We start from the raw sequence: 26393 nt of genomic DNA, 5'->3' as shown, positions 1-26393 counted from the left end.
GTGTGACTGTCCACCATTTTGTCATCTGGTGTGATTTTCCTAGGTGTTGTAAATCCTACCTCTATGACGTCTCTGTCAGTATGTTGTACTGCAGGGGCTTCTGTGTTGCTGTGATACTGGAAGTTATGCCACTGGTATTCAAATAGCTCAGGGTCACCCATGGTGGACAGGTTTTAGCTGAGCTTCCAGACTAAGAGAGACTAGAAAGAAGGACCACAGCAGTCTACTTCTGAAAAGAATTAGCCAGTGAAGACCTTATGAATAACAGTGGAACACTGTCTGATACAGTGTAGAAAGATGAGCCTCTCAGGTTGGCAGGCACCGAAAATACAACTGGGGAAGAACTGCCTCCTCAAAGTAGAGTCGCTCTTAATGACGTGGATGGAGTCAAGCTTTCGGGTCCTTCATTTGCTGATGTAGCATGACTCAAAATGAGAAGGAACAGCTGCAAAACTGGAATGTATGAAGTATGGATCTAGAAAAGCTGGAAATTGTCAAAGATGAAATGGAAAGCATATAGATCAATATCCTAGGCATTAATGAGCTGAAACGGACTGGTATCAGTCATTCTGAATCAGATAATCCTATGGTCTACTATGCCAGCAACAACAACTTGAAGAGGAATGGCATTGCATTCATCATCAAAAAGAACATTTCAAGATCTATCCTGAAGTACAATGCTGTCAGTGACAGGATAATATCCACATGCCTACAAAGACATCGACTCGACGGCACTAGGTTTGCTTTTTTGGTTTTTACAAGGACGTCCAGTTAAAACCACTATTATTCGAATTTTCTCACCAACCACTAAGGCCAAAGATGAAGAAATTGAAGATTTTTACCAACTTCTGGAGTCTGAAATTGATCGAACGTGCAATTGGGACGCACTGATAATGACTGGTGATTGGAATACAAAAGTTGGCAACAAAGAGTAGTTGGAAAATACGGCCTTGGTGATAGAAACAATGCCAGAGATGGAATGATGGAATTTTCCAAGACCAGTTGATTTCGTCATTGCAAATACCTTTTTTCACCAACGTAAGTGGCTACTATACAAGTGGACCTTGCCAGGTGGAATACACGTGAATCAAATCGACTACATCTGTGGAAAGAGATGATGGAAAGGCTCAATATCGTCAGTCAGAACAAGGCCAAGGGCTGACTGCGGACCAGACCATCAATTATTCACTCATATGCAAGTTGAAGCTGAAAGTGAAGAAAATTAGAACAAGTCAAGGAGAGCCAAAGTTTGCTCTTGAGTATATCCCACCTGAGTTTAGAGACCATCTCAAGAATAAATTTGACGTGTTGAACACTAATGATCGAAGGCCAGATGAGTTGTGGAATGACATCAAGGACAACATATATGAAGAAAGCAAGAGGTCATTAAAAAGACAGGAGAGAAAGAAAAAACCTAAATGGATGTCAGAAGAGACTCTGAAACTTGCTCTTGAACGCCGAGTAACTAAAGCAAAAGGGAAAAATGATAAAGTAAAAGAGCTGAACAGAAGATTTCAAAAGGTGGCTTCACAAGATAAAGTAGAATGTTACGATGACATATGCAAAGACCTGGAGATAGAAAACCAAAAGGGAAGAACACGCTTAACATTTCTCAACCTGAAAGAACTGAAGAAAAAATTCAGCCTTGAGTTGTAATACTGAAGGATTCTATGGGGAAAATATTAAATGATGCAGGAAGCATCAAAAGATGGAAGAATACACAGAATCACTATACCAAAAAGAACTGGTCGATGTTCAATCATTTCGAGAGGTGGCATATGATCAGGAACCAATGGTACTGAAGGAAGAAGTCCAAACTGCACTGAAGACACTGGTGAAAAACAAGGCTCTGGGAATTGACGGAATATCAATTGAGATGTTTCAACAAACGGATGCAGTGCTGGAGGTACTCACTTGTTCATGCCAAGAAATTTGGAAGACAGCTTCCTGGCCAACTAACTGTAAAAGATCCATATTCATGCCTATTCCCAAAAAAGGCGATCCAACTGAACACAGAAATTATGGAACAGTATCATTAATATCACACGCAAGCAAAATTTTGCTGAAGATTATTCAAAAGCGGCTGCAACAGTGTATCAACAAGGAACTGCCAGAAATTCAAGTGGGATTCAGGAGAGCACACGGAACCAGGGATATCATTGATGTCAAACGCATAGTGGCTGAAAGCAGATAATACCAGAAAGATGTTTACCTGTGTTTTATTGACTATGCAAAGGCAATAGACTGTGTGGATCATAACAAATTATGGATAACATCAGAGAATGGGAATTCCAGAGCACTTAATTGTGCTCATGAGGAATCCATACATATACCAAGAGGCAGTCATTTGAACACAACAAGGGGATACTGCATGGTTTAAAGTCAGGAAAGGTGTGTGTCAGGGTTGTATCCTTTCACCATACCTATTCAATCTGTATGCTGAGCAAATAATACAAGAAGTTGGACTATATGAAGAAGAATAGGGCATCAAGATTGGAGGAAGACTCATTAACAACCTGTGTTATGCAGATGACACGACCTTGCTTGCTGAAAGTGAAGAGGACTTGAAACACTTACTGACGAAGATCAAAGACCACAGCCTTTAGTATGGATTACACCTCAACATAAAGAAAACAAAAATTCTCACAACTGGACCAATAAGCAACACCATGATAAATGGAGAAAAGACTGAGGTTGTCAAGGATTTCATTTTACTTGTATCCATAATCAACACCCATGGAAGCAGCAGTCAAGAAATCAAAGGATGCATAGCCCTGGGCAAATCAGCTGCAAAAGACCTCTTTAAAGTGCTGAAAAGCAAAGATGTCACCTTGAGGACTAAGGTGCACCTGACTCAAGCCATGGTATTTTCAATCGCCTCATGTGCATGTGAAAACTGGACAATGAATAAGGAAGACCAAAGAATTGCAGTGTTGGCAAGAATACTGAATATACCATGGACCGCCAAAAGAAGGAACAAAAGAAGTACAACCAGAATGCTCCTTAGAAGCAAGTATGGCGAGACTATGTATCACATACTTTGCATACATTATCAGGAGGGATCAGTCCCTGGAGAAGGACATCATGCTTGGTAAAGAAGAGGGTCAGCAAAAAAGAGGTAGACCCTCAATGAGATGGACTGACACAGCGGCTGCAACAATGGGCTCAGCATAGTAACACTTGTAAGGATGGCGCAGGACCAGGCAGTGTTTTGCTCTGTTGTGCGTAGGTTCGCCATGAGTTGGAACCGACACGATGGCGCCTAACAGCAACAACAATAAGGCGTTACAAAAAAAGAAAACCACAGATCGATATCACTCACCAATTTAGATGCAAAAATCCTCAACAAAATGTTAGCAAATCAAATCTATCAATGTAGAGCAAAAATGAAACATAATTCTTTATTCCAAGTATGCAAGGCTGGTTCAACATTCAAAAATCAAATCAATATAACTCACCTATCAACAGATAGGACGAGTCCTGGTGGTACAGTGGTTAAGAGCTCAGCTGCTAACTGAAAGGCCAGCAGTTCAAATCCACCAGCCACTCCTTGGAAACCCTATGGGTAGTTCTACTCTGTCCTATAGGGTCGCTATGAGTCGGAACTGACTCAACGGCACTTAAAACCAACAACGTCAACAGACAGGAGCCCTGGTGGTGCAGTGGTTAAGAGCTACAGTGCACGAGGCTGCTAACCAAAAGGTCGACAGTTCAAATCCACCAGCCACTCCTTGGAAAACTTATGGGACAGTTCTACTCTGTGCTAAAGGGTCACTAGGGGTCCGAACCGAGTCGATGGCAATGTTTTTTTTTTAATCAACAGATGAAGAAAGAGGATCAAAAAAAAAAAAACAAAAAAAAACAAAACCAAACCCACTGCCATCGAGTCGATTCTGACTCATAGCGACCGTATAGGAAAGAGTAGAACTGCCCGATAGAGTTTCAAAGGGGCGCCTGGCAGATTCGAACTGCCAACCTCTTGGTTAGCAGCCGTAGCACTTAACCACTATGCCAGAAGAAAGTGGATACAGAAGAAAAAAAAATATGATACAGAAAAAACATTATAAAAATCTAACACCCATTCATAATAAAACTTGGAATAGACAGAAACTTCCTCAAATTTAAAAACAGCATCTATAAAAAAGCCTACAGTTAATATCCAACTTAAGAGTGAGAAGATGAAATACTTTCCCTGTATGGTTGGGAACAAAACAAGGATGTTGGCTCACAACACTCTTATTCTACACAATTCTGCAAGTGTTAGGAAGCACAATAAGGCAAAAAGAAAGACGAGGCAAACAGATTGGAAAAAAAGAAATAAAAAGTCTCTATTTACAGAAGATTTGACTGTACACGTAGAAAATCCCAAGGACTCTATTCCTGCCCTAAAAAAATCGTCCTGAAAATAACTGAGCAGCAAGGTTGCAAGACACAAGATCAATACACAAAAATCAACTGCATTTCTGCATACTAATAATAAACAAGTCCAAAATCAACACAATACTATTTGCAATTACTCCCCCCAAAATTACATTTTTAGGTATAAATCTTACAAAACATGTACAGAATCTGTATACTGGAAACTACAAAACGCTGCTGTGAAAGAAATCAAAGAAAACTTAAATAGTTGGAGAGACTTAACTGTATTCATGGATGGGAACATTAAACATAGTAAAGATGTCAATTCTCCCCATATTGATTTACAGGTTTAATGTAATTCCTATCAAAATCCCAGCAAGGTTTTTTTGTTGACATTTTACCCACTGTATCCAGTCAATTCAGACTCATAGCAACCCTACAGGACAGCAGAACTGCCCCATATGGTTTCTAAGGCTGAAATCTTTACAGAAGCAGACTGCCACATCTTTCTCATGCAGAGTGGCTGGTGGGTTTGAACCACCAACCTTTTGGTTAGCAGCCAAGTGCTTTAACCACTGTGCCACCAGGACTCATTTTTGTAGACACAGACAAGTTTATTCCGAAATTTATATGGAAAGGCCTTAAAAGAAATTTATATGTTTTGGTTAAAAGAACCAAAACAATTTTGAAAAAGAAGAATAAAACGGGAGGTATCACACGTCCCTATGTTAAGTTTAAGATACATGTAATTGAGACAGTGTGGTAATGACAGAGGAATAGACACACAGATCAATGGATCAGAACAGAGAACCTAGAAACAGACTCACAAATATGCCCAAATGATTTCTGACAAAAGTGCAAAAGGAATCCAGTGGAGGAGCGATAGCCATCTCAACAAATGGTGTTGAAGCAATTGTATATCCATAGGCAAAAAAAGGAACCTTGACCTTAAATGTAAAACTATAAAACTTTCAGGAGAAAATCTTCAGAATTGAGGACTAGGTGAAAGTTTTTAGACTTGATACCAAAAAGCATGATCCATAAAAGGAACAACTGGTAAATTAGAGCTCATCAAAATTAAAAACTTTTGCTCTGTGAAAGACCCTGTTAAGTGAATGAAAAATTCCTCTTCAATTCCCCCATGCCATCTATGTTGAAAACATCCAAATAAATTCACCTAAATTTCTAAATCATTCTACAGGAGGAACATTCCTTCACCAAAAAAAAAAAAACACAAAACCTCAGAGCATCTAGGCAGTGACATTAGATAGAGAATCTCCGGGTAGGAAAAGACAATCAAAAGCACAGATACGCACAAATATTCTCAGCCTATCATTGGACAAAGCTCGGATTAAGTTCTCATGGCAAAATTATGAATGGGATGATCTGTTTTTGGAGCTAAGCCTATTTTTTAATTTCTCCAACTGTCTTCATTTATCCTAATCCTCTGCTAGAAGGCCACCAAGCAGTTGTGGACACTGTGATCCCTTTTCATTATTTCCCCAGCTGCTGGGAAGAGAGCTGCCAGCAGTTATCTCTGTCAGGCTTCCTCACAATGGCCTACGCTGATGAGATACACACCACACCTGCCCCCTTGCTGGGGCAGCCAGAATCCAACGACTGGTTCATTCAGGGATACAAAGGCCTCCCTGGCCCTGACCCTAATTCTGAAGAATAATCTCAACTTCACAGCTCCCCATGGGGTCGGCTGAGACTTTCACTGAGACTGAGTCACAGTCCATCTTCTCCCTTTGCCCAATCTTGCTTCCTTCTCTTCCTTTCCCTTCCACAGATGGTGATCACAAGAGCACTTCCTAATAAACCTCCTACCTGCTACTCTCCATCTCACAGTCTGCTTCCTGGGAAATCCAAACTGCAAAAGAAGTCCAACTGCTAAGATACAATTCATGTCTCTACCCTCAACTAGTTATGTGACCTCTTAAATGGGGATTATAAAAGCCCAATAGGTTAATATGAGATTTGAAACCATTAAAACATGTAAAATGCTTAGAAATGCACCTGGCACACAGTAGACGATCAATAAATGTTAGTTTCTACTATCATCATTGGTTTTTGTTATTCTCACGCACACATGGTTAAAATACACAAATTTCTCTACAATGTGAGAATTACTGAAAGTTATGAGCTGAAAAAGACCCTAGAGATCATCAAGTCTAATACCCTTCATTTCCAGATGATGAACATCAAGTCCAAGTTAAATGACTTAGTAGTCTATAGCCCAGAGTCAGTAAGCAACAAAGCCAGGATTTAAACTAGGTCTTCTGACTACATTCATTGTTCTTTCCACTAAGCAAGGCTGCGTGGATCTTTGTAATTAAATGAAGTTCAGCAAGTAATGAGTACCCTTCTCTTTACCCTTTTGTCATAAAACTTAGCTCTCCCCCCTGAGGAACACTGCCTCCCCAGCTCTATCCTGCACCCCTCATATCATGAGTCAACAGACAGGCGGAGTGTTTCCTTTGTTCCCTGTTGCTGCTTCCAGACCACTGTTCTTTCAAAGCTCTCCCCCAAATCCCAAATTTGAGACTCGTAACAGCAGACTATCCTTGTTGCAGCCATTTTACGATATCTGAAGCATGTTCCCTCATTTCAGAGTTTAGCACCTAGATCACTCTATTCTTTCCACTACTACTCCTGATAAAATTTGTGGTGATTTCAATAGCTAACTTCCAATATCCTTCTATTGCCCGGGCTTCCTTTTTTTTTTTTTTAACCCCCTCTACTTTTTTTTTTTTTTTAACTCCAAAGCTTTGTATTCTACCCTTCTCAAGCCTACCCTACAGAACTTCTCAACAGGCATTGGGGCAGGACAATTCTTCCATGTACAGGAGTACCCTGTTCAATACAAGACATTTAGCACCTCTGGTCCCTACCCCTTAAATGCCAGTGCCAACCTGCCTCCCACCCACATACATATATTTCCAGACTTCTCAGTGGGGAAGAGGGAATATACCACCCCAGCTGAGAGATCACTGACCTAAACCCTGTCATCACCAACAAATACATCCCATCCATAATCTCAAATTTAAGTATCTCTCTGAGTATCACCTACTATCCTTCTAGCTCACTTCCTCTAGTACTTGGACTCCAACAATTCTCTGACTATCTATTCTCCGTCCTCACTTCCTGGCACAGCTTAAATTTCGTGGTCTGGCATTATAATCACTGCATCGCATACACTCTCAATGTCCTTGTCTTTTCTTGCTTGACTATAGTCCTTTGACTAAATCACAACCCTGGTTGCTGACCTACTTCATGTCTGTAGTCTGCATGCAAGTACCTGAATGTGGCTGGAGAAAAAACACACAACGAAACTTAATGGTCTCACTTTAAATTCACGATCAGTACCCAATAATGCTGTCTAGCAATCCCACTACATATCCCTAGTCCACTGACTTCTCCCACTCTCGTAGAAGACCAGTTCATACTCTCCTTCCTCTCTACATTCTCAAAAAGCATTTTACTTCACTGAAAAACAAAGAAGTTATTATAAGAGAATATCTATTTGTATCTCACCCACAATCTACCCACCTACCTTCTCTCTTATTATGGATGAGCTAGTCCCTGGGTGGCAAGAACGGTTAAGCACTCAACTACTAGCCGAAAGGTATGCAGGTTGAACTCACCCAGAGGTGCCTTGGAAGACAGGCCTGGCGATCTGTTTCTGAAAGGTCACAGCCTTGAAAACTCTACGGAACAGTTCTACTCTGCACACATGGGGTCGCCATGAGTCAGAAGCAAATTGCCAGCAACTAACAACCACCTGAGCTCATGTAAGGCTAAGTTCTCCACTTGTAATCTTAATTCTCATCCCTTCCCTCCTCAAAGACATCATCCTAGTAACTGTCCTCTCTCTCGTATCGACAAATTTCCCCCACTACTGCACCATTCCCACTGGCATACAAGCAAACTGTTAATCCCTTACCCATCTTAAAAAAAATAATAAAACATTAATGACCCACATCCCTTCCAGCAACTTCATTTCTTAGCTCCCCTTTGCGGCAAAACTCCTCAAAGAAGCTGCTTATTCATTCTGTTATCAATGAGTTTGTATACTCATTTTCTCCTCTCTTCTCCCATGCCTTTTTTTTTTTTTTTAATAATTTTTATTATACTTTAAGTGAAAGTTTACAAATCAAGTCAGTCTCTCACACAAAAACTTATATACACCTTGCTACATACTTCAATTACCCTTTCCCTCCACTCTCTTTTCATGTCCATTTCACCAGCATCTAACCCCCTCCACCCTCTCATCTCCCCTCCAGGCAGGAGATGCCAACATAGTCTCAAGTGTCCGCCTGATCCAAGAAGCTCACTCCTCATCAGCATCCCTCTCCAACCCATTGCCCAGTCCAATCCATGTCTGAAGAGTTGGCTTTGGGAATGGTTCCTGTCCTGGGCCAGCAGAAGGTCTGGGGGCCATGACCACCAGGGTCCTTCTAGTCTCAGTCAGACCATTAAGTCTGGTCCTTTTATGAGAATTTGGGGTCTGCATCCCCCTGCTCTCCTGCTCCCTCAGGGGTTCTCTGTTCTGTTCCCTGTCATGGCAGTCACTTGTTGTAGCCGGGCACCATCTAGTTCTTCTGGTCTCAGGATGATGTAGTCTCTGGTTCATGTGGCCCTTTCTGTCTCTTGGGCTTGTAATTACCTTGTGTCCTTGGTGTTCTTCATTCTCCTTTGATCCAGGTGGGTTGAGACCAATTGATGCATCTTAGATGGCTGCTTGCTAGCGTTTAAGACCCCACGTGCCTCTCTTCAAAGTGGAACGCAGAATGTTTTCTTAATAGATTTTATTATGCCAATTGACTTACCCAATCCAAATTGACTTACATGCCCCCTGAAACCATGGTCCCCAAACCCCTGCCCCTGCTACACAGGCCTTCAAAGCATTCAGTTTATTCAGGAAGCTTCTTTGCTTTTGGTTTAGTCCAGTTGTTGCTGACCTCCCCTGTATTGTGTGCTGTCTTTCCCTTCACCCTTCCCTCCCTCCCCCCTCTCGTAACCACGAAAGAATGTTTTCTTCTCAGTTTAAACTATTTCTCAAGTTCTTATAATAGTCGTCTTATACAATATTTGTCCTTTTGCAACTAATTTCACTCAGCATAATGCCTTCCAGGTTCCTCCATGTTATGAAATGTTTCACAGGTTCCTCACTGTTCTTTATCGATGCGTAGTATTCCATTGCGTGAATGTACCATAATTTATTTATCCATTCATCTGTTCATGGGCACCTTGGTTGCTTCTATCTTTTTGCTATCGTAAACAGTGCTGCCATAAGCATGGGTATGCATATATCTGTTCGTGTAAAGGCTCTAATTTCCTTAGGATATATTCCAAGGAGTGGGACTGCTGGATTGTACGGTAGTTCTATTTCTAGCTTTTTAAGGAAGTGCCAAATCGATTTCCAAAGTGGTTGTACCATTTGACATTCCCACCAGCAGTGTAGAAGTGTTCCAGTCTCTCCACAGCCTCTCCAACATTATTTTGTGTTTTTTGGATTAATGCCAACCTTGTTGGAGCGACATGAAATCTCATTGTACTTTTGATCTGCATTTCTCTAATGGCTAACGATCGTGAACATTTCCTCCTGTATCTGTTAGCTTCCTGAATGCCTTCTTTAGTGAAGGTCTGTTCATATTTTTTGTCCATTTTTTAATTGGGTTGTCTTTTTGTAGTTGAGTTTTTGCAGTATCATGTAGATTTTAGAGATCAGGCGCTGACCTGAAATGTCATAGCTAAAAACTTTTTCCCAGTCTGTAGGTAGTCTTTTTACTCTTTTTGTGAAGTCTTTGGATGAGCATAAATAGGTGTTTGATTTTTAGGAGCTCCCAGTTATCTAGTTTCTCTTCCGCATTCTTAATAATGTTTTGTATACTGTTTATGCCATGTATTAGGGCTCCTAACGTTGTCCCTATCTTTTCTTTCATGATGTTTACCATTTTAGATTTCATATTTAGGTCTTTGATCCATTTTGAGCTCGTTTTTGTGGACGGAGTGAGGTATGGGTCTTGTTTCATTTTTTTGCAGATGGATATCCAGTTATGCCTGCACTATTCACCGTCTTGTCCCCATTTAACTGTTTTGGGGCCTTTGTCAGATATCAACTGCTCATATGTGGATGGATTTATGTCTGGATTCTCAATTCTGCTCCATTGGTCTCCCACGCTCTCTTAAATCAAATTAAGACTTTCACTCCCGCTGAAATAGCTTTTGTCAAAGTTGTCAATGAACTCCATATTACCTGACAGTTAATTTCCACTGCTCATCCTACTTGATCTACCAGTTGACCATCACCACTCTTGATTTCCAAGATTCCAATCTCTCTTGGTTTTCCTCCTACCTCACTGATCACCCTTTCTCAGTCTTCTTTGCTAGTTCCTCATCTCTCCAAGCTCCAAATGTTATAAAGCCCCCGAGTTAAATCCACTGACGCTGTCTCTGGCTATACTCACCCCCCAGTAATCTCAACTCGTCCCATGGCTTTGATTAGACCTATGTGAAACCATTACACATTGTCACACAGCTCTTGGATGCTCTGTTCTGTTTTATTCTTCCAGTTCTTTTTCTTTTGGTTTTCAGTCTGGGTAATTTCTATTGACTATCTTCAAGTTCACGGATTTTTTCCTTGGTCAAGTCTACCAGTAAGCTCAAACCTACACTGCATCTATGTTACCATATTCTTTTATTTTCAGGATTTCTATATGACTCTTCCATATAGTTTCTATCCCTCTGCTAAAGTTTTCATTTGTTCATTCACGCTGTCTACCTTTTCCACTGGAGTCTTTAACAAACTACTCACTGTGATCTTTAATTCACTATCTGGTAATTCCAGCAGCTGAGTCATCCTGACTCTGGTTCTGTTATTTCGATTCTTGACAGTAGGCTGTTTTTTTTTTTTTTGCTTTTTTGTACATATTTCATAATTTCCACCTGACTGATGGATATTATGAGAAAGATATTAGATACTGGGGTAAGTAGTATTTATGTCCAGAAATGGGTACACATCTTCTTCTACTAGCCCATTTGTGTGTATGGGTTGGGAGATGTTCAACCAATCTAGTCAGAAGTTCAGCTGGGTTTTGGTTTTGCTGCTATGATCACCTTCAGTGCACCACCAGATTCAAACTGCTCTAGTGTTACCTTCTGCTTAAAATGAGGGCTGGTTTACACAGGGTTTTTCTCAACGTTCCTGCTCCACTCTCAGCTTTAGGCCCTCTCTATGTATCTGCCTCAAAGAGACTCTCTATATTCTTTCCCTTCCCCCAGGGGTAGACTACACTGTTGCTTGACTTGCTAGCCTGGTGGTAGGTGACAGCGAGGTTCTCTGTTGTCCTGGCCCAGTCTCAGTCTTAGGCAGGCCTTATAGCCCTGGGTCAAGGGTAGGCTTTCTCACTAATCCTGCCTTCTTCCAGTAGTAAAAAAAACTCTAATGGTCTGAGCCCAGGAGAGTTTCCTGCTCTTCTCCCAGGGTTAGTGTGTTTTCCTTTTCCCTTCCCCCAGCCACAATGTAAAACAGAGTTTATTACCCTTTCCCAGTGGCTTAAAGCCCTTTTTCCATAGGGGAAAGAGTCCAGGCAGTGCTTTGGTCCTTTCAAACTGCTACAGTTAGCTCAAGGCTTTAACTGATACTCATATCTCCCTCTTCTATCACCCATTCTAGATTTTCCTTACCCTCACTTCAGCTGATCTAGGTGGCGTACAAGGTAGGGTGACCCACACTTTCATCCCTGAGAGATTTGAGTTGTTGCCTTGTTAGGCTATAGTTGCTTTTTTAGTGAAATGAAAGACACAGAAACAGGAAAAGGCACCACAGTGACTCCTCCTGAGTTCTAACCACACTCTTTGGTGTCCACATTATGTATCAGCAACTTCAGCTCCTTATTATAATCAGGGTCAACTATCCCTGACAGATTAGTAAGTTTCCTTTTGTCCTGCTGGTCCACTGGCATGAGGAACCCAAAGTTACCAAGAGGTAATAGAAACTTTCCTGTGTTCACTGGTGAAAATGCTCCCCCACTGGAAACCGGAACCTCTAGTCCAGCAGAGCCTAGGGTTGCAGGAACAAGAGCACAAATTCTGCAAGTGAGTCACTAAGAACAATGGTGAGAGGTCCTCAAGTGATATGACTTAGCAGATCCAGTGGTGCTACAGTTGTCTATGACAGATAAAGATGCAGTATATAGCCTCTGGCAAGCCCTAATAAGAGAGCTGAAGCACAATCCCATAGGTTCTTGGAACAAGTACACGTATCTGGTCTGCTCCTGGACCCCAGAAAAGAACGAGTGCCTGACTATGGTATATGGAGTGATTATACGACCAGAGCTAAGTGTATCCATCCCAGTTATGCTCAGGGGCTAGGTAAATAACTGTAAGATAGGTCCACAGTTTCACTGTAAAATTGTCTTGGGTCGATAACCATTTTTCAAATCTCCTACTCTAACTGGCGGACCTGGAAACCCTGGTGGCGTAGTGTTTAAGTGCCACGGCTGCTAACCAAAGGGTGAGCAGTTTGAATCCACCAGGCGCTCCTTGGAAACTCTATGGGGCAGTTCTACTCTGTCCTACAGGGTCGCTATGAGTCGGAATCAACTCGACAGCACTGGGTTTGGTTTTTTTTGTAACTGGGGGACCATGACGGTGTTTTAACTGATTTGAGAGCACTGTCAGTTCAGTCCCTATGTCCAACTGTCCTCACAAGGTCTGGGTATTCCCCTTTCCCCAGTTTACATTTACTATAGTAAATGGCCATATGGTCCATCGGTCAAAGACTAGGGTTACTATACAGGCCTGTGGTAGCATTTCAGAGTCCTTCCTTAGGGAGACTTAGTCTGCCCTTCAAGTAATGAGTCCAAGAAATGCTTAAGATCTAGATAGTGGGTAAAGGATTGTGATTTTTCATTGTGGCAGCTAACATCAGCCTTCTGCTCACTAGCCCTGGTCAGCTGACCATCTCTCTTGTCCCTAAAAATACCATGGTCAATAGCTCTCACAGTCCTTACAGGTGAAGGCACCCTGGTTACCACTCCAGCCTTGCTGTCTTTTACATCTTTGCCTCTAACATTTAAGTGCCACCACTTGGCCTCTATTACTCTATTACTACCACCTCCACTAACACTAGGGAACCCAGTTCCAGGACAGAATCTTCTACTGTTCAACCCTGGTCTACAGAGAGCAGGTACCAATGAGCTTCCTAAAGCACCCTGTGCACCCTCTTGAAGGCATTCCTTATTGCCTAAGGGACTACACGAAAAGAATGGAAGAACAGAGATAGCCATGTGACTCTAAATTTTACATTTTAAAAGCTGTCCTGACTGAAATTTTTTAATGTTTTAAAATCTAATGTTAGTTCATGTTTATAAACCTTTTTAAACATATTTGCTGGGTAAAAACATATCATTAGTTCTGTAATATGCATGCCTGTCAATCTTGTTTAATTTTCTAAAGAGAACCTATTTTTCAGTTCAGCAAAAGTATTTCCCATATACCCATGATAAATGTGTTGAAGATGACTCATCCTGTGAAACTATTAGTCTATTTCGAATGAGCCCTGAGTCAAATAATTTTTCATTTTTCTGGTGTAGCAACAAAACCAGTCTAAAAATAAAAATCAAAATAAATCATGCACCTTATAAAATAAAATCTACTTCTCCAAGTTTTGAGGTTGATGTACATATTAAAGTAACACTAAATATACTCTGTATAAAAGAAAATAAAAGCAAGGATCTTGACAAGATATTTAAATCGAATCCACCTTCCTTTCTTACACTTTAACATTTTACAGCCTTTTTTGCTTAGTTCTCTTTTCAAACATTAGTAATTAAAGATCTTAAACAACAGATTAATCTGCAGAGAAAATATTCTTTACTGGCTCAGTATTTTGGCTGGCCCCTGCTTTACCTGTTGAGTAATATGAGAGATATGAGCTCCCTGAACTGTTGAACTGGGTTGAGGTGCTGTTTCTGAAGTGTTACTCTTGTGGGAATCTTCCATAATCAACTATAAGGGGAGGAAAAAAAAGCAGCAGTTAAAAGTTGCCTTCTAACTTCATTTTCAAGAAATCTTAAGATATTTCTTAACATGCATACTTTGTCGGAGGAATAAAACAAAAGTTTTCCATACTATGTGCTGAGCTCAATTTATTCTGCTTAATTATGTCCCCATGACTCTCTACTCTGGGTGTATAGAGACCTAATTAAAAGTTCTTTAAAAATGATAAATGAAAATGCTATAAAATACGTACAGTATGCAAATATAGTTGTATATAAACTCCGTAACCTGGTTGCCTCCATGGAGGAGAACTGGTAGCTAGGGGGTATAGACTGAAGAGAGACTTTTCCTTGTATATTCTTTTAAATTTTTTAAATTTTGAACCATGTGAACAGACTTAAATTTAACAAGTGGCACATATGTACATAAATTATTGTGATTAAATTTGCAAACATTATCCCACTCCAGAAGCATACTAGTCTTCCTGTCCATGGACAAAAGCATTCTTCCGTCTAAGGGACAGTTTCTTATTGTACATATACCCATTACCAAACCAAACCCGTTGCTGTCAAGTTGATGCCAACTCATAGCAACGCTATAGAACAGAGTAGAACTGCCCCGTAGGGTTTCCAAGGAGCAGCTGGTGGATTCATACTGTCGACTTTTTGGTTAGAAGTTGAGCTCTTAACCACTGTGCCACCAAGGCTTCAATTGTACATATAGTTTTACGTACTTTATTAAGAGTTGAACAAAGCAAAATAAAACTATACCTAAGGAAGTTCTAAAGATCTAGACAATCAACTGCAGGATATATTGGCTGGGTAAGAACGAGAATAAAGGGACTATGAGGGACCACATATATCAAATGGGTAGAGCACTACTAACAAAAAGACTGGTAAAAAAAAATTGGGTAGAATTTAAGGTTCTTACGGTTACATGCAAAGACATGAAAAAAGAGAGAGCAATTAGGTACCTGCCCCCTGGCATTGCTGACTTAATTTTTAAGTTCAAGCCTACGTGTTTTCTTTTATCCCTTTTCGACATAAAAAATTTCATTTTTAACACCGGTATTGAAGCTGTTGTTTTCAGTCGTTAAGAGAAGTTATAAAATCACCTCAAACATAAAGTGGTTTTCATTTTTTTCCTTTTTAAATATATCATTAGTCTTTCTTTGGATTAAAACAGTCCTGGCTTCAAGTCTTGCATTCACAATTTATTATAAGATCCATGGTGAATGATAATTTCTTTGAACTTCAATTCACGTATCTCTGAAATATCTGGGAGATATAAAAAAATATTTAATGCCTAGCATATAATGTTACTTTCTCTGCAAGTTTCCTTAAAAGAGCCCTGCCTGGGGCGGGGGTTTGAGGACCATGGTTTCAGGGGACATCCAAGTCAACTGGCATAATAAAATCTATTAAGAAAACATTCTGTATCCCGCTTTGGAGAGTGGCGTCTGCGGTCTTAAACGCAGCCATCTAAGATGCATCAATTGGTCTCAACCCACCTGGAACAAGGAAGAGTGAAGAACACCAAAGGCACAAAATAATTATGAGCCTAAGAGACAAAAAGGGCCACATAAACCAGAGACTACATCAGCCCGAGACCAGAAGAGCTAGATGGTACCTGACCACAACAGATGACTGCCCTGACAGGGAACTCAACAGAGAAACCCTGAGGGAGCAGGAGAGCAGTGGGATGCAGACCCCAAATTCTCATAAAAAGACCAGACTTAACGGTCAGACTGGGACTGGAGGGACCCCGGAGGCCACAGACCCCGGACCTTCTGTTACCCCAGGGCAAGAACCATTCCCAAAGCCAGCTCTTCAGACAGGGATTGGACTGGAATAGGGGATGGAAAATGAGACTGGTGAAGAACAAGCTTCTTGGATCAAGTCGACACATGAGACTATGTTGGCATCTCCTGTCTGGAGAGGAGATGAGAAGGCAGAGGTGGCCAGAGGCTACCCAAATGTACACGAGGAGAGAGAGTGGGGGGAAGTACTGTGCTATCTCATCAGAGGGAGAGCAATTAGGAGAGTTAAAAAAAAAAAAAAAAAAAAAACTTTTTTTGTAGTTAGTTAGCAAGGTGTATGTAAATTTTTGCATGAGAGACTGACCTGGTTTGTAAACTTTCACTTACAGCACAATAAAAATTAAAAAGAAAAAGAGCCCTGCCTTTCCTTGCATTCACTCTTATGTCAGCAAGACCACAGCCTGTCTTATTTCTCAGCTCCACATATTCATTCCTATTGATGGTGCTTGTGAAGTTGTGCTTCACAGCACCCCTTGTGATCCTGCCCAGCTTGGGGTGGTCCTCGTTAAGTTTATAGCTGCTGCCTGGGCCTTACTTTATTTTTACAGAAAAGCCTTTAAACACGTTTTAATCTGTGTAGAGTAAGTTTTTAAGACTATTAATCTTAACTTCAATTTACAAACAATAGCTGAAAAGAAAAAGTGAGCAGATAAAGGTTATACTCTGACAACATCAGTAAAAAATAGAGCTGGAAATTCATTGTAAATAAGCAGGATGACTTGAGAAAAAGGAATTTTCAGAAAGGACTACCACCTACTGGTAATTTAGTAGTACTGCACAGATACGCCAGAAACCTAACAGCAAAAGGTAACTACAAAAAATAAAGAGCATAACACATTCATTCGGCTTTACAACTTCATTGACTCTAATCGAGACGGTGAGATAACAGTACATTACAAAGTCTATCGAAAAAACTGCATTTTAATAGAGCTGCGTATTTTGTTGGCAACAAAGCTTACAGGGTAAAATGCATTTTGGGAACATAAAAAAATACTGAGTAAATTCTTAACACACGTGAGGCCAGTCTGACAGAGATGCTTGCCAAATCTATGTTGAAATAGCCTCAAAAGCGTAAGGGCTCTCAAAGACTATTCTTAGCCCAATGCTCTGCAAAAACTAACAAAACAACTAGACGTTATTGACCACCTACAATAATTTTAAAGCGATTAAGCTACACGCCCCACGACATAGCTGGAGCCGTGAAATGGCATGCTGTTTTGTGATACAGGAGAAAACCAAGGAGAACGTTTCTTCGATCTGACCATTTGTCCAAAGGGAACAGACGACCTCGGCGTGCCAAGAGCTCCTATCCCACTCTCCTTCCTCACCCATCAGCTGCGCTTTTCCATTACTGTTGTATACATGTGTATACGTGATTATTTCACTGTTTGCCTCCCCACTAGACTGTAAGCTCCATGAGGATAATGGCTGTGCGCCCTCCTCGGCTGGCCCGGGCTGGGGTCTGAAACCCAGGGGGCTCCCAGCGCGCTCTGTGGACTCACTCGCGGAGTTAACCGGTGTCCGGGTCCGCTCGACGGCCAAGGTGCCGAGGCCAAAGCCACGCCGCCTCCCCTCCGCCTCCCGGCCCAGCCCCGAGACCTCCGCCGGAGAGCTCTTGCCTTCGACCGCCGAGGGGCGGCTCGTGAGACTAAAGCCATCCTGCAGCAACGGTTTTCGGTATTATTTTTATTTGGGGACGAGGACAGGAGGAGGAAAGGAGACGGCTGAAAATGGGTACAGCGGTGAGACGACGCGAGCGCCCGCTGCGCACGAACCGGAAGCGCGCGCAGCCGGGTAACCGCGGGCGGCCCAGCGGCAGCGGCCCCTCCCCCTTCTGCCGCGCGCCCGCCGCGCCCCTCCCCCACCGCGGCCTCCGGCGCGCGACCCCCGCCCCGGCGCGCACCCCGGCTCTGCCGCCCCGCTGGCGCCGCGTCCCCGCGCCCTCTCGCGTCCAGGCCACGGGAGCACGTCCCTCCCCGCCCCCACTTACCTGTGGCTGCCGCCTCGCCGCTGTCTGGGGCGTGAACTTCCACTCCCCCCTCCCAGGGTGGATCCGAGTTCACTACCCCTTTCTCCACCCCCTCACGCGGCGGGGGACGTGCCTGTTTCTCAGCGATCTGGTGGGCCGGGAAGAGCCAATGTCACTTAACAGCCAACTGTCCTAGGCTACCGTTTCCTCGGCAGCCAGGGCCCCCAGTGGCGGCATTATCTACACCAAGCCGAGGGCGGGGGAGGCAAGGGGGGCAAAACTGAGTGCAAGTGAGCGGGGGGGGGTTGAAGGTTAGGCGGCTCTTCCCTGCGGGCCGCCGTCGTACGTCAGCGCGTTGCTCACGTGATGCGCCGCCATCTTGTACGGGTCTTTTTGGGACTGCGAATTGTGCAGCTAGCGGGTGTGACCCTGGAGAAAGCTGGGGGTGAACGCAACCTGGGCTGTTTCTTTCGCGTCAGGATTTAAACCTTTCCCCCCTCCTCCTCTTGCATGTCTGTTGCCGGAGGGCCTCACTAGCTTTCAGGAGGTCGCTCGGTGTGGGGCAGTTTTCATCCGTTAGTGACAACGCTCTAGGCTCAGCCAGTATGTGTTCTGGGTTGGGGGATCAGGGCCAGAGTTGTGGTCCTCGACCTGTCCACGCTCCTGTAAGGGGAAGTAACTTTTGAAGCGTGGAGACTTTATCTTAGCTTCTCTTAGTTCACTCATGTTCTGAATCTTATGAAATAGTATTGCGAGTTGCATCCTTTCATCCATATGAAATAGCGTTTTTTACGAAGACTTAGGTGCCAGTAGAGTGTTTGAACTCCACTTTGGTGTAGTAAGCTGTAGTACACATTCCCCAAAACGTTCAACTGTGAATAAAAAAGTTACATACAATGCGATATCGTAAAATAAAGTGTTACGCAGTCATCTAATAAATTATGAAAGTTTAAAAAATAAATTTATGAATGTGTGTGTAACCACTTATCTGGGGTAGGACAGCTTTATTCTGAATTTTTTGTTTTATTCATTTCCTTAGTGTTCTTTTATAGCTATGGTGATGTTAGGTACTGTAGAGTCGGTTCGGACGCATAGGGATACTGTGTGTAACAACGAAACTGCTCGGTCCTGCACCATCCTTAGAATCATTGCTATGTTTGAGCCCATTGTCGCAGCCACTGTGTCAAAACATCTTGTTGAGGGTCTCCCTGTTTTTCCCTCACCCTCCACTTTACCAAGCATGACATCCTTCTCCAGGGACTGGTCCCTCCTAATAACGTGCCCAAAATAAGTAAGAGGAAGTCGCACCATCCTGGCTTCTAAGGAGCAGTCTGGATGTACTTCTTCCAAGATAGATTTGTTCTTTGGCAGTCCATGGCATATTCAGTATTCTTCACCAACACCATAATTCAAAGGCATCAATTCTTTGGTCTTCCTTATTCATTGTACAGCTTTCACATGCATATGAGGTGATTGAAAACCATGGCTTGGGTCGGGTGCATCTTAGTCCTCCAAGTGACATCTTTGCTTTTTAACACATTAAATTTGCCCAGTGCAAATACATCGTTTGATTTCTTGACTGCTGCTTCCATTTTGCTTCCATGGGCATTGATTGTGGATCCAAGTAAAATGAAATCCTTGACAACTTTAATCATTTTTCCGTTTATCACGATATTACTTATTGGTCCAGTTGTGAGGATTTTGGTTTTCTTTATGGTGAGTTGTAATCCATACTGAAGGCTGTATTCTTTGATCTTCCTCAGTAAGTGCTTCAACTCCTCGATAAATAAACCCTTTAGCATGCTTTTGACAAAAAGTTCCAAAACTTTTCTGACATTTTGCTAGTTAAATCTCCACTATTAAGTTGATTTGAAGAAAGAGCCCCTCCCGTTTCTGACCTTTTGGGCCAGATACAGACAATGTGGTTTAAAATTGTAGTGTTACTCTGTGCCAAACACTTAAGAGCTCACATTGTTCACTACCTATTACAAGCTAGAACAGGTGACTGCCCTTATTTTGCTCATGTTAGGCGTACTAGGTTTTTGAGTGAGCAAATTATCCAACCTCTTTGAGTGTAAGTCTCCTTATCAAAATCGGGAGAAGAATACTCAGTCTAAGTCCTAGAATTACTGAAAAAATAAGTAATTGTTGTTTTAAAACAAACTGGTGAAGCCTGTGATGGCACCTGTTTAGCTCTTTTAGCATACTTTTTTTCCAGTTAGGAAAGAGGGGGCATTATAATGAAATGGACTCAATAACTCCACCTATCCCATGGGGTTTTATAAAAAAAAAAAAAAAAAAAAATTTTTTTTTTTTTTTTTATAGATGGAGTTTAATACATGTACAGCCCTGTCTGGCACAGAGTAAGCACTAAAAAATGTTGGCTATTAATATGGAAGACACTTCAATGTAACTACTGGAAACTTAGCTGAAAAACACTAAGTGGCCACACATTCAGAGAAGCCTCATGAATTAACAAAGGGACTGAGCCAGAGTGGAGGCCTTAAAAGCCTGGAACAGTATCTGGGACAGCCTACCTCTCAAGTCAGAAATTATTTAAAGCTGATAGATACAGGCTTTGTGGCCTAAATATAGGCTTAATTGTTTTGGGTTTTTTTTGTCCTTCAATTCTCAAGTCTAAACACACAAGGAAACCAAAGATAGGTCCTAAATCCCTGCAGGGATTGGTAGTATTAACTACAATCACACTATTTCAGGTAACACTCCTGAGACAAGTTGTCCCAGATCACTCAGCTCTGAGACTATTCACTGCCTCCTGTTATCTAATCTGGAATTGAGCCTATATACCTGTAAGGCACTGGAGTAGTGAACAACTACAGAGCTGTCCGTCCAATCCTTCCCCCTTTTATGGGAACTCCTCCTCACAGTCATTCATATCTTACCAACAATGGGCACCTTACCCAAAGTTGGGCCATCAAGAGTCTCCCCAATGGAAATTGGTAAGGGGCAAAAATTAATCTCCCTAGATGAATGAACCTCAAGTTGGGAGCTGTATAATGGACATCTTCCATCCACCCATAAAGCCAGTTAGCTGAGACAGCAAGCAAGTTCTAGTATCTGCCTGAGGCACAACTGCGTGTCACAGCCTTCGGGTTCCATAAGCTGCCCTTTGTCCTTGTACTGAATGTTTTTAGTTGCTGTTGAGTCAATTCTGACTCATGGTGACTCCATGTGTGCAGGGTATAGCAAGGCTATATGATGTTTCGAAGCAGATTGCCAGGCCTGTCTTCTGATGTGCCTCTGGGAGGATTCGAACTGCCAACCTTTCAGCTAGTAGTCAAGCACCTGTGCCACTAGGGACCCAGTGTACTGACTAGTCCTTTGCTATTTAAACTAGCTTAATTTGGTTGCTGTTATTTTGAGAGTACTTACTAATATACCTGGACGCAGGACATATAATTTCCCTTGTAACCTCACTTTCACTGTATGTCCACCACCACCACCTTAGTCCAAACCATCATTATTTCTTGCATTGTATATTTCAGTAGGATCCTACCTGGTTCCACTGGTAAAAACCTAAAATAGACAACAAAACAAAACAAACCTGTTACTGTCAAGTTGATTCTGACTCATAGCCACCCTATATAGGACAGAGTAGAACAGCCCCATAGGGTTTCCAAAGAACGGCAAGTACTGGTTATTGTTTGTATTAGTTGGACTGCAAAAGCAAACTACCTTCAAGATTATTACAGAGTTGTAGCAAGACAGCCTAGAATAGACATTCAGCTACTGGAGGAACCTTCTTTATGCTGGCCAGAGCAACCTGCCAGTGTGAAGATTCTGGGGGAATTTAGGAGGTCCAGAGAGGTCAGCCTGAGGGCTGGTCAGCAGCTTTTTAATACTCCCACTTGGCAGTGATGATACTTGACACATTCAAATACAATTTACAGATGATCATCTTTTAATCTACCCCCATTTAACTGACTCCCCGGATTAATTGACATTTAGTAGGCTGCCTTCTAGTATTCTGTGCATTTCTACTAGATGAGCTGTATAATAAGATTATAGAAGAAAAAAATTAGAGTTAGTCCTAATCCTGTTTATACCAGCTGTACTTGTAACTATAATAAAACAAGTAACTATTACGTTAACCAATTAAATATGAGTGCAGAAAAGCAGTTTTTGTTTATATAAAAACTAAGTTGAAATGCTTTGGAAAGATTTGACTTTACAAGCTCTGGTTCTGGGACCATTATTTAAAATGTATTGTCAAATTAGATGCAAAAAATTGGTAAAAAAAAATTCTGCGTTCAGATTGTTTCAAGTATCTTTAAGTAAACAACCTGAAAATCAAATACAAGTTACAGACGTTGTTTTATGCAAGATGACTCCATCTTTCATTGATATACTTCAGTTGGTGGATCTATATTCAAAACAGTGTTGGCTCTCCATCAAAAGATTCATGAATAAATGTATACTTGTATGTTTTAAATTAAAATATTTAAAGCATACATGACTCATAATGAGTTCCTTTACTGAGTAACTTTTTCATTTATTGACCGTGATGGTTAAAGTTGTGTGTCAACTTGTCTGGGCCATGATTCTCAGTGGTTTGGCAGTTATGATGTAGTTTGGTAGCTATGTAATGATGTAAACCCCCCCATAATGCGATCTGATATAATGTAATCTCACATCCATGATGAGCTCTGTTATGAGAAGTCAATCAGTTGACAGTGAAATTTCCTTGGGGGAGTGGACTGCATTCAATATAGGTGGACTTTCTAGCCAAGTTCGTTGGCTTTTGCTTACTCTGGATCTTGCAGCTGGCCCCTGTTCATCTAACGTCCGGTTCTTGGGACTTGAGCTAGCCAGCTTACCTGCCGATCTTGGGACTGGTCAGTCTCCGTAGCCTGTGAGCCAGAGGTCTGCTGTCTGACCTGCTGATCTTGGGTTCACCAGCCTCTGCAGCTACTTGAGTCAGGAGAACCCTCCAGCCTTGGTCTTGGGACTTTCCAGCCTCTACAAACGCATGAGCCACTTCCTTGATCTAAATCACTGTACATATATTCATACATTTCACTGGTTTTGCTTCTCTAGAGAACCCAGCCTAAGACATTGACCAGTGATCAGTTTTCTATATTTGTACTTTCAGGTGATTGCCTTTATGGAATTCATAGTTCGAGCATGTGCCCCACACACACACAAAAAGTTTAAAACTTCTTCACAATATCCATCCATGGTCCTTTTTCTACATAGCAAACAAAGTACCTTTTAAAAAATACAAATCAATTAATGACACCAAAACAAATGCCACCAAAGGCATCTTATTGCACTTAAAATCAAAACTCATTACCACATCCTTAGAGGATATGTGTGTGTGTACCCACAAAGAAAAGCCCTGGCCCAGATAGCTTCACTGATAAATTCTATCAAATATTTATACAAAAATTAGTACTAATTATTCACAAACTCTTCCAAAAAAACAGTCGTTAGGTGCCATCGAGTCAGCTATGACACATAAGGACCCTAAGTATAACAGAACAAAACACTGCCCAGCACTGCGCCATCCTCACAGTCGTTGCTGTTTCAGTCCATTTTTGCAGCCATTGTGTCAGTCCATCTCATTGAGGGTCATCTTTTTTGCTGACCCTCTACTTTACCAACGATGAGGTTCTCCAGGTACTGGTTCCTCCTGATAACATGTCCAAAGTACATAAGACAAAGTCTCGCCATCCTTGCTTCTAAGGAGCATTCTGGCTGTATTTCTTCCAAAACAGATCGGTTTATTCTTCTGGCAGTCTATGGTATATTCTATATTCTCTGCCCACACCATAATTGAAATGCATCAGTTCTCCTTCAGTCTTCCTTATTCATTCTCCAGCTTTCACATGCATATGAGGCAATTGAAAATACCATAGCTTGGTTCAGGCGCACCTTAGTCCTCAAAGTGACATCTTTGCATTTAACCCTCTGAAGTATTTTGCAGATTTGCTCAATGCAATCAATATGTCATTTGATTTCCTGACTGCTGCTTTCATGGGTGTTGATTGTGAATCCAAGTAAAATGAAATCCTTGACAACTCCAGTCTTTTCTCTGTTCATCATGATGTTGCTTATTGATCCAGTTGAGAGGATTTTTGTTATCATTATGTTGAGGTGTAATCCATACTGAAGGCTGTGGTCTTTGATCTTTGTCAGTAAGTGCTTCAAGTCCTCTTCACTTTCAGCAAGTAATGTGTCATCTGCATAACACAGGTTGTTAATAAGTCTTCCTCCAATCTTGATGCCTCATCTTTCTTCATTTAGTCCAACTTCTCGGATTATTTGCTCGGCATACAGATCAAATAAGTATGGTGAAAGGATACAACGCTGACACCCTTCTGGTTTTAAACCACTCAGTATCCCCTTGTTCTGTTCGAATGACTGCCTCTTAGTCTATGCACAGGTTCCCCATGAGCACAATTAAGTGTTCTGGAATTCCCATTCTTTGCAATGTTATCCATAGTTTGCTATGATCCACACAGTCGAATGCCTTCACATAGTCAATGACACAGGTAAATATCTTTCCGGTATTCTCAGCTTTCAGCCAGGATCCATCTGACATCAGCAATGATATCCATCGTTCCACATCCTCTTCTGAATCCAGCTTGAATTTCTGGCAGTTCCTTGCCTATGTACTCCTGCAACCATTTTTAATTAATCTTCAGCAGAATTTTACTTGGGTGTGATATTAATGATATTGTTCAATAATTTCTGCATCCTGTGGAATGGACACAAATATGGATCTCTTACCGTTGGCTGATCAGGTAGCTGGCTTCCAAATGTCTTGGTATAGATGAGTGAGCACTTCCAGTGTTGCATTCGTTTGTTGAAACATCTCAGTTGGTATTCCATCAATTTCTGGAGCCTGGTTTTTCTACAATGGCTTCAGTGCAGCTTGGACTTCTTCCTTCAGTAACATTGGTTCTTGATCACATGCTACCTCCTGAAATGGTTGAATATGTTGACCAATTCTTTTTGGTATAGTGACTCTGTGTATTCCTTCCATCATCTTTTGATGCTTCCTGCATCGTTCAATATTTTGCCCATAGAACCCTTCTGTATTGCAACTTGAGGCTTGAAGTTTTTCTTCAGTTCTTTCAGCTTGAGTTTTGGTTTTCCAACTCCAGGTGTTTGCACTAGAATAGATAACCAAAGATTCTAAATTTTATTTAGTCTTTTCACAAGTGAGACTGATATAGAAAAATTTTAACTTTATCTAATGTGGTATCAAGATTATGCTAACTTTGTAAAATGAGTTGCATAGCTTTTCCTTTTAAATATGAAAATGGGATTTTTCTGGTGGGTTTGGCAAAATTCAGATTTTCTATGAGTCAGTTTTCAAAATCATCTGGAAATTAATTTAAAATTAATTTGATAATAATCCTTTAAAAGTCTCTACTGTATTTGTATTCTCCTTTGTGTTTCCTAATAGTTTTTTTGTTTGCATCTTTACAATGAATTTTAATGATTTTTTTAGGTTATTTCTATTAAATCAACTTCTGGTTTTGTTAAACCTTTTCCTATTTGTTTTGTTTATTAACTTCAGCTTTTATTTTCATTATTTCCTTCCTTCTACTTTAGTTTTTCTCCCACTAGGCTTGAAGTTGAACACAACTAATTTAAGTGTTTGTTTTTTAACAAATGAATTTCTTCCGTCTTATATCTGCTTCTTTAGGAACTCCTGTTATTTGTGGATTCTCCATATTTTTTCAGACCTATATTTATAGAAATTACTTCAGAAATGAATGTTCATCTTTGTAGACTGGAGGTTCAGAGAAGTGAATGAGGTCATCAGGTAGACCTTGAGCAACTTCCTACATCAGGATCTTGTCTGTACCCAGCCTTTCCAGTTTTATTTGAATAAATGTGCTTCCTCCCATCAAACACTAATTCTTTCACCAGTTCTCTGGACCCCCTTCCCCTCCTGCTTCCTAGGTGAGTTTGTTTTATCAATTATCTCTTATTGCTATATTTGGAAATTTCCCCTCTGCTGCCTTTTCCCTTTGACACATGAATATTTTATTTCTTCCATCTTTAAAAAAAGCCTCTCGATTCTATATCCCCCTTTTAACTACTGTATCACCTCTCTCCTTTCCATTTGTAATTTCTGGAAAGAGGAGCTTCCGTTCAGACTACCTCGGCATTCACCCCTCTCAACTAGTTTTTGGGCTTCTTTTCCCATAAGGCACTGGTCAAGGTCACAGTCCAGATGTTACCTCCTCTAGCATGCTATTC

At 41.4% G+C, this 26393-nt stretch overlaps 1 protein-coding gene across 2 annotated transcripts in view; it reads right to left on the bottom strand.

Annotated features, from left to right (window-relative positions):
* ATF1 (activating transcription factor 1) overlaps nucleotides 1-18006 on the bottom strand; it is a 74705-nt gene extending 56699 nt beyond the window's left edge. Inside the window, exons 1-2 of one of the 2 annotated variants that reach the window (XM_049883106.1) lie at nucleotides 17689-18006; nucleotides 14278-14376 (exon numbers count right to left, since the gene is read on the bottom strand). In XM_049883106.1, coding sequence (XP_049739063.1) covers nucleotides 14278-14376; nucleotides 17689-17844 — 255 coding nt within the window. In that variant the 5' untranslated portion in view covers nucleotides 17845-18006. The remainder of the gene's footprint in view (nucleotides 1-14277; nucleotides 14377-17688) is intronic. The other variant, XM_049883105.1, reaches the window with a different exon arrangement.
* Nucleotides 18007-26393: the final 8387 nt, after the last annotated feature.

This window comes from Elephas maximus, chromosome 4 (assembly GCF_024166365.1).
Source record: "Elephas maximus indicus isolate mEleMax1 chromosome 4, mEleMax1 primary haplotype, whole genome shotgun sequence".
NCBI lineage: Eukaryota > Metazoa > Chordata > Mammalia > Proboscidea > Elephantidae > Elephas > Elephas maximus.
This window is presented reverse-complemented; position numbering and strand designations above follow the sequence as displayed.